Here is an 8,745-nt window from a genome sequence, read left to right as displayed (position 1 = left end):
CTTTTTATTTTCAAGTGGGGTTTTTTTTTCTAATTTTATTTTGCCTTTTAAGATTTGTTTTTACAGGAAAGACAGATTTACAGAGAGAAGGAGAGGCAGAGGAGGATCTCCCATCTTCTGGTTCATTCCCCAAGTGGCCACAACAGGCAGAGCAGAACCAGTCTGAAGCCAGGAGCTTCCTTCAGGTCTCCCATGTGGGTCCCAAGGTTCTGTGCCATCCTCCGCTGCTTTCCCAGGCCACAGGCAGGGAGCTGGATGGGAAGCAGAGCAGCCGGGATATGAACCGACACCCATAGGTAGAAGCTAGCCAGTTGAGCCATCACGCCAGCCCTTCTCACAGTTATTTAGATGACTGATCTAGGAGTTTTTGTCTGCCTTTGGTCTCCGCGGGGTGGGTGGGGGACCGCCGACGCCCCTGCCTCTGCGGAGGCCTCCCCGCGCCGCCACTCACGCTCCGCTCCGTCTTTCAGGGCAGCCTGCGCCATGGAGGGCCTGCTGCACTACATCAACCCGGCGCACGCCATCTCGCTGCTGAGCGCCCTCAACGAGGAGCGCCTCAAGGGGCAGCTGTGCGACGTGCTGCTCATCGTGGGCGACCAGAAGTTCCGGGCGCACAAGAACGTGCTGGCCGCCAGCAGCGAGTACTTCCAGAGCCTCTTCACGGACAAGGAGCACGAGGCCCAGAGTGTGTTCCAGCTGGACTTCTGCGAGCCCGACGCCTTCGACAACGTCCTCAACTACATCTACTCCTCGTCGCTGTTCGTCGAGAAAGGCAGCCTGGCCGCCGTGCAGGAGCTGGGCTACAGCCTGGGCATCTCCTTCCTGACCAACATCGTCTCCAGAACCCCCCAGGCCCCCTTCCCCACTTGCCCCAGCCGGAGGAAGGTGTCGGTGGAGGATGACGACACCACCAACCACAACAGCTCACAGAAGAGGAGTGTCATCGTGTGTCAGAGCCGGAACGAAGCGCCAGGGAAGGCCGGCGGCCAGAGCCAGCCCGAGCCCAGCCAGGCTCCGCAGCCGGCCCCGGCCAAGGGCAGCACCGGCAAGCCGCATACCCCGAAGGCGGCCGAGCCGGCGCACAGCCTGTCGGTCACCGAAAAGTCTTGGCCGAAAGATGGTCCCGGGGGCCCTGCCAAGGCCCTTGAGCAGCCCGGGCCCGTGGCTGATGCCAGCAGGGCTGGTCTGGCCAAGAGAAATGCTTCCCTGCCCCTGCCGGACAGAGAGGTGGGCGAGGAGAAGCCGGGTGCCGGCGCCCAGCTCCCGAAGGGGAAAGCTGTAGAACTGGCTCTGAAAAGGCCGCGGCCCCCCGTGCTGTCCCTGCGTAGCTCCTCGGAGACCCCCTACCTGTTGCAAGAAACACCGAAAGGGGGCGGCCAGGGCGAGGACAGAAGCCTGCTGTACTATTCCAAGCTGGGCTTGGTGATCCCGTCCGCTGGCGGCGCGGCTCGCCCTGCCGCCCAGAGCATCGACAGGAGCGGCCCGCTGGTCAAGAGCCTGCTGCGGCGCTCGCTGTCCATGGACAGCCAGGTGCCCGTCTACCCGCCCTCCCTAGAGCTGCAGGCGGCCCCGGGGGCCCCCGTGCTGGCCGGCGAGACCCCGGGCAGCGTGTTCTGTGCCCTCTCCCACAAGCCCGTTTTGAAAGATGGCAGTGGCGGCGGCGGTGAGAAGCCAGCCACCCCGGACGAGCGGCGGCCCACGCTGCAGCCACACCGCCTCAGGTCCTTCAGCGCCTCGCAGTCCACCGACAGGGAGGGCGCCTCCCCCGTGAGCGAGGTGCGCATCAAGACGGAGCCCAGCAGCCCGATGTCGGAGCCCTTGGACATCATCCGTGTCACCGTGGGCGACGCCACCGCCTCGTCCTCCTCTTCCTCGGCCACGAGGGACTTGCCCGTCAAAGCGGAGGATGACCCCAAGGACATGAGCAGACTCCCCGCCAAGCGGAGGTTCCAGGCGGACCACAGGCTGCCCTTCAAGAAGCCCAAGGCCAACGAGCACGGGTCCCCCGTGTTGGACGACCCCTGCGAGGCGGGCTCGAGCCCCCCTCTCCTCCAGCACGCCCATTTCCCAGACTCTGATTTGAATCAAGACGAATTTGGTGAGTTGGAGGGGACGAGACCAAACAGAAAGTTTAAGTGCAAACATTGCCTTAAGATCTTTAGGTCCATGGCGGGCCTGCACCGCCACGCTAACATGTACCATAACCCCGAGAAGCCATACGCTTGTGACATTTGTCACAAGAGGTTTCACACCAACTTCAAAGTCTGGACGCACTGTCAGACCCAGCACGGCATAGTGAAGAACCCGTCTCCGGCCGCTAGTGCGCAGGCTGTTCTGGACGAGAAATTCCAGAGAAAGCTCATTGACATAGTGAGGGAGAGAGAGATTAAGAAGGCCCTGCTGGTGAAGCTGCGGCGCACGAAGCCCGGCTTCCAGGGCCAGGGGAGCGCACAGGCCCCGCAGGCCGGCAAGAGGAGCCTGCGCGCGCGGGGCAAAGCCGCCTACATTTGTACGCACTGTGGAAAAGCCTGTCGCTTTCTCTCTCAATATAAGCAGCACATAAAAATGCACCCGGGCGAAAAGGCCCTCGGCGGCGGCGGTGGCGTCGCTCGAGTCCTTAAGCCGAAGGAGCAGGCTCCCGTGGCGGGCCCCGTGGGGAGCCGGGGGCTTTTCCACTGCCGCCTCTGTAATGCTAAGCTGTCTTCTCTCGTAGAGCAAGGAAGCCACGAGCGCTTATGCCGGAACGCAAGCGTTTGCACTTACTGCAGCCTCAGGTTCTGCTCGGCCGAGCTCAAGCAGGAGCACGAAGGCAGGTGTGAGTACAGGAAGCTCACCTGCCTCGAGTGCATGCGCACCTTCAAGTCCTCCTTCAGCATCTGGCGGCACCAGGTGGAGGTACACAACCAGAACAGCATGGCGCCCGCCGCCGGCTGCCCCGTGCTGGACCACAACGGGGACGTCGGCGGGGCCTGCAGGCCGCAGGCGCAGCCCGAGCCCGACAGAGACGGCCCCGCCGCCCAAGACGCCAGCGCCTGCAGCGATACCTCGGAGCAGGTGCACCTGGACTCGGAGGACTCCTGCCTCCCCGAGGATCTCAGCCTGTCGAGGCAGCAGCTCAAGGTCCAGGTGAAGGAGGAGCCCGCAGACGAGGCCGAGGACGAGACGGCTGCCGCCAGCCCAGCCCCCAAGGCCGCGGGCCCCGGCAAGGCCGCAGGCCTGTGGCCCTGTGAGAAGTGCGGCAAGGTGTTCACGGCGCACAAGCAGCTGGAGCGGCACCAGGAGCTGCTGTGCTCCGTGAAACCTTTCATCTGCCACGTGTGCCACAAGGCCTTCCGCACCAACTTCCGCCTCTGGAGCCATTTCCAGTCCCACATGTCGCAGGCCACGGAGGAGCCGGCCGCCCACAAGGAGGCCAGCGCAGGGCCCGCACCCACCAACTCGCCCTCGCCCCCGCCCCTGCCCCCGGCGCTGCCCAAGATCCAGCCGCTGGAGCCCGACAGCCCCACTGGCAGCCTGCCCGAGACCGCTGCCCCGGCCGCGGAGAAACTGTTTGCACCCCAAGAGTCGGACACCCTCTTCTACCACGCCCCGCCCCTCTCGGCCATCACCTTCAAAAGGCAGTTCATGTGCAAGCTCTGCCACCGGACATTCAAGACGGCCTTCAGTCTCTGGAGCCACGAGCAGACACACACCTGAGGGCCCGGACTGTGAAATGGGTCTTCTCCAGAGAAAACACAGAGTCACAGAGGTTGGCAGCGCTGTGCCTGAACTGCTGCGAGATCCGTCGGAATCCATTAGCCATGTCCTCGCTCAACTTGAGAAGTGGACTTCTGACCGTTGTGGTTCCAGATCGCAAACGAGACAGTCCGATCTTGTTGTTGTCAAAATGGAGTTTACATGGTTTCTCATTCCACGGGGTCAGTGTAGTCATGTAATTGAGGTTTCTGGGGCTTGTTGGGGGGGAGAGATTTTGTGGGTTTCATTTTTCCTGGTTTGTGATTGGTGAAATGCTGTCCAAATTACTTGTTTGCAAATTGCAGACCCCGAAGTCCTGCGAAGCCTTGGCGTGTTCCCTGAGCCCCAGCTCGAAGCGGGCAGTGTGCTGACACATTCACATCTTACAACACTTTAGCAATAAAAAGACAATTTAAAAGAAAGAAAACCTCAACTTTAGTAAGTTATCCTGACACTTGATATAAAAAAAAATAGAGAAATATTTAGTATTTTGTGGTCATGTACATCTTTTGTATGAAAAATCGTAAATCTAAATCAGCAATAGTAACACCTGGATTTTTTTATAAAATGATGAAATTTTCTCTTGGTCACCTAACAAAACTAGGAGTACGGTCAGAGCCGCAGGAGACATAGGAAACCAGTCCCCAGCACTCCTGGGCAAGGAGCCTGCTCGGCCACACGTGGCGCCTCAAGCCCCGGGTGCGTGGGGTGCAAGGGGTGCGTGCCCCGCCACCGGGCCAAGGGCGGAGCCGGCCTCTGACTGGACACTGCCCCAAGCAGTGAGGGCTGGTTCCGTGGAGGGCAGGCCCTTAGCCCGGGCAGATCCTTCCCCAGGGCCAGCGGCTCTGACACTGTCACTCAGCACGCACAGGGGACACAGTCCCCTTCCCGCTGTGTAACCCAGCCGAGCAGTCGATGGCGTGTGCCACAGCTGAAATGGCCACTGCCAGACGGTGCCACTGCTTTCACTGCTTAATAAATACCCTTGTGAACTTTGCTACTTTTGGTCTGTAAGTGTCGGGGCTTTTTCTTCTTCCTGTGCTGCCTGGTTGTCACAGAAAGCCATGCAGGTGTCACCCAAGACCAGCGTGGCACTGAGCACAGGAAGCCATCCGGCAAGGGAGCGATAGAACACTTGAGCTTGTTCTAGTCCTTCCTCGGTGAGGAATAGCAAGGCTGCCCCCTTGAGCCTGCGTTAGCCGACACCGACCCTCGTCACCAACATTCCGCACGGCCGCGGCCCCCACGGGCTTCTCTCTGGACTGCTCGCTGACTTTGTACATTACAGAAATCGGTAAAAGAAATTTTGCCTTTTATCCTCTCACTTGAAAAAAAAATTCTCAAACTATTTTTAGTAAGTTGCCGTTTTGTTGTTAAACTTGGATGGAAAAAGGAAAGTGAGAGTGAGGTGGCCGCTGCTGCTGGCTGCCGTCTCCTCGGGTGTGGCTCAGCAGGTCTCTGCATTTTACGGAGAACCCTGAGGCCTGCGCCCGAGCATCCCCCGTGAGCTGGGGCCTTGCTCACCTCCGAGCATGCCCCGTGAGCTGGGGCCTTGCTCACCTCCGAGCATCCCCCGTGAGCTGGGGCCTTGCTCACCTCCGAGCATCCCCTGTGAGCTGGGGCCTTGCTCACCTCCGAGCATCCCCTGTGAGCTGGGGCCTTGCTCACCTCCGAGCATCTCCCATGAGCTGGGGCCTTGCTCACCTCAGAGCATCCTGGTAGCTGTCACTTCCCCAGAAAAGGCCGTGTCTCCTGGGGTGAGCACGTCCTGTGGCCGAGCGGGCGTCCCTGGGGATGCCGACACCCGTTAGCCTCGTGTTGTAATTCACATCCTAGGACTTGAATCTTTATGCTACACTTTTTTGGAAGAGTTTTTTTTTTTTTTTTTTTTTTTTAAGAAAAATAAATAGTGCTGTTAATCAGTAAAAAGTATTTTTGGTCTTAATATAGACTACATAACATGTTAAGATCTAAGCAATTAATGCTGTCCTGTCTCCTTCACATTTTTTGTCTAGGCAAGAAAATAGATTTCAAATGAAATTTTGAATCAAAAAGTTTATATTACAGTTCTGGTTTTTCTATTAACTTTTTATACTGTACCTTAAAAAGCGTTAGATGAAAGAGTTTATTTTGGTGGTCAAAAAAATAAATAAAATATGCTTCCACTCGTGTAACTATTTTCAATATTGAGAAGTAAAATAATAAAAGACACATTAATTGTTTTATGCCGGTGACAGTTTTTAGACTGTTGATCTGGGCGCGAGGCAGACGCCTGCCGAGAGGAGCCTCCCCACTGCAGTTCTTGAGCTGGGAAAGACACTCCTGGGCATGTTTCTCCTGATTGTAATTAATTTTTTGAATATGTAAAAAGCCCCACTGTTTCTTGTAAGTATTGAGGATGCCTGCCTTTTTATGCAGTTGTGGAAAGAATGTAAGATGTTTTAATATATTCTTTTGTTAATCTAAAAGCCTGGCCTAGCGTCTTTCTCTATGGGTGTTGTGGGGGGAGCGCCGGTGGGAAGGACAGAGGAGCCATGTCTGTCACGCAGGGCAAACAGTGCAGATAAGGGACAGCAGGAAGTTTTAAAGTAAGGTGCTGGCATCCTGTGAGCTACTTTATAACTTTGCCAAAACCACTCAGAGTGAGGTTAATGTGCCTTTGTGGAGAGGGGAGTGTGACTTGGGGCTCGGCTTATCCCCTTGGTGAAAATGGTCCAAACATGGCACCCATGGGTGCTCGTAAGAGTAGTGGCTGTCAGCCCAGACCAAAGCTGACCGCTCAGAGCCAAGTGGTGGCTGCGTCTGCCAGCCGACTGGACTTTGGCTGGCCCGGTGAGGTGTAGAAGCAGAAATTAACCTACCGAAGAGGCCTTTGCTGTGCGTGGCTGTGCACAGGTCCATGGCCTGAAGCTTTCTGGGAAGTAAAATTACTAAAGTTTTCTTAGTACAAGAATTAAGTATCATTCCTTACAGATCTCACTCTAGATTGTCTAGCCATGTATTGGATTACTTACTGCTAGATTCGCCAAGCACCCATGAAGGAACACATCATCCAGGTATAGAAAAAAATGACCTTTATTCAAAGAAGCCCCAGCGCACAGCCTTTCTCCCTTGCAGCAGCAGGACACGAGAAGGCTACGGAGGACTGGAAAGGCGGGCGGGGGCGGGCGGGGGCGGGGGCGGTAAATCGCTGCTGACACGGAAGCGGGGGTCACTTCGGTCCTTACTTGGTGTGAGATACTGGCTGGTGTCCCTCGCTGGTCCAGCAGCGGCTCTGCTGCCTCCGGGGTGTGCGGGATCCCGCTGTCCTTTCTGGGTTCCAGCCTGAGGTCAGAATGACATCCTGGACTAGAAGCAAGCTACGCCCTCCACTGTAACTGCGGCAACCATCATCTACATATTCCAGTGAGCCAGTTTCTGATGTTTTCTGCTGATTTGAATAGTACCAGTACCCATTCTTAAACAAGTGTCCTTGAATACTGACTGCCATGGAACTTTCCTGAATTTGTGGAGTGGCTCTCCTGGGGCGGCTGCACTCCAAGACAGCGGATGTTGGCATGAATCTCGGGCACCCTTGCTGGTCGCAGGTGCACCCATCTCCGCCCTGCCATCTGCCTGGGGAGAGACTGGAATGTGTGCTTGGATTCTGGAGGAAGAAGGGAGATGCGTTAGTGGTGGGATTTTAAGATTTCCTTGTAGGGCCCGGCAGCATGGCCTAGCAGCTAAAGTCCTCGCCTTAAACACCTCAGGATCCCATATGGGTGCTGGTTCTAATCTCGGCAACTCCACTTCCCATCCAGCTCCCTGCTTGAGGCCTGGGAAAGCAGTCGAGGACGGCCCAAAGCTTTGGGACCCTGCACCTGTGTGGGAGATCCTGGAAGAGGTTCCTGGTTCCTGGCTTCGGATCGGCACAGCACCGGCCATTGCGGTAATTTGGGGAGTGAATCATCGGATGGAAGATCTTCCTCTTTGTCTCTCCTTCTCTCTGTATATCTGACTTTCCAATAAAAATAAATAAATCTTAAAAAAAAAAAAAAGACCATGTTGCAGTGACAGCCCTTTGAGAACCAAAGAGATCAGGACCTTGGGTTCTGTGTCCCTGCTGCCTCAGTGCCCAGAAAGCCCTGGGTGTTGATGCTCTTTTTTCTTAACTTTTTTTTTTTTATTGGAAAATCAGATACACAGAGAGGAAAATCTGCTGTCTGCTGATTCACTCCCCCAGTGGCCACAACGGCCAGAGCTGAGCCAATCTGAAGCCAAGAGCCAGGAACCTCTTCCAGGTCTCCCATGCAGGTGCAGGGTCTCCCATGCAGGTGCAGGGTCCCGAGGCTTTGGGCCGTCCTCGACTGCTTTCCCAGGAGAGTTTAGCCACTAGGCCACGCCACCTGGCCCAGTCTAGAGAATTCCTGACGTTTGGATCTCCATGACCTTGAACATTTGGGAGGTGTTGACCCACTCCTCTGCGAGTGTGTGGTGCTTCCCAGGGACTGGACGGAAGTTGTGCACGTGCTGACCAGACCACGTGTTGCCTCTCTGCCTGTGGATGGCAGGGGCCTGGCTGCAGAGCCGGGACCCCTAACAAGCGTCGTCCCCGCACGGCCCCCTACCAAGTGGCCTTGTGGCACAGGAGCAAAGGGAGGGAGGATGGGGGAGGATTGAGGTCATTCATCTGCCTTCCTCTTCGGGCTCTTCCGATTTGGGCTCCTCACATTTAGCACTGCAAAAGGAGCTGAACAAAGGGAGAGGCTGTCACATCTCAACGACCTGCTTTATCCACTATCATGCCTGTCAGCTTTCCTTATTCAAGCTTTTTTTTTTTTTAATTGAAAAAATTCAAGCGAGTAGGAAAGGTGGAGAGAGGAGAGTTCTTCGCTGCTGCTCCCGTGAACTGGTTCACTCCTCAGAGATCCCCAAAAGCCAGGGGTGGACCAGTGGGACCAGGAGCCAGACTCCACGCGGGTGAGCAGCAGGTGTGTCAGCCGGAAGCTGAACTGGAAGTGGATTCAGGCC

General features: G+C 56.3%; 1 protein-coding gene across 3 annotated transcripts; it reads left to right on the top strand.

Moving 5' to 3' along the window:
• Positions 1-483: 483 nt before the first annotated feature.
• ZBTB21 (zinc finger and BTB domain containing 21) lies at positions 484-5,278 on the top strand. 3 transcript variants are annotated; one of them, XM_040986653.1, is made up of 2 exons: positions 484-637; positions 2,714-5,278. In XM_040986653.1, the coding sequence occupies exons 1-2, from the start codon at positions 484-486 to the stop codon at positions 3,694-3,696; spliced, it is 1,137 nt and encodes a 378-aa protein (XP_040842587.1). In that variant the 3' UTR covers positions 3,697-5,278. The 3 variants fall into 3 exon arrangements, with proteins under 3 accessions (XP_040842587.1, XP_040842586.1, XP_040842585.1); XM_040986652.1 differs by having other exon boundaries at positions 484-2,098; XM_040986651.1 differs by having other exon boundaries at positions 484-5,278.
• The last annotated feature ends 3,467 nt before the right edge of the window (positions 5,279-8,745 follow it).

This window comes from Ochotona curzoniae, unplaced genomic scaffold (genome assembly GCF_017591425.1).
Source record: "Ochotona curzoniae isolate NIBS_2020 unplaced genomic scaffold, NIBS_Ocur_1.0 contig_4516, whole genome shotgun sequence".
NCBI lineage: Eukaryota > Metazoa > Chordata > Mammalia > Lagomorpha > Ochotonidae > Ochotona > Ochotona curzoniae.
Note: the sequence above shows the minus strand (reverse complement) of the source record. Positions and strands in the feature narration are given on the sequence as shown.

What these genes read in the sequence shown, in the direction of transcription:
- ZBTB21 (XM_040986651.1), top strand. Translation starts at nt 484, where the DNA reads ATGGAGGGCCTGCTGCACTACATCAACCCGGCGCACGCCATCTCGCTG.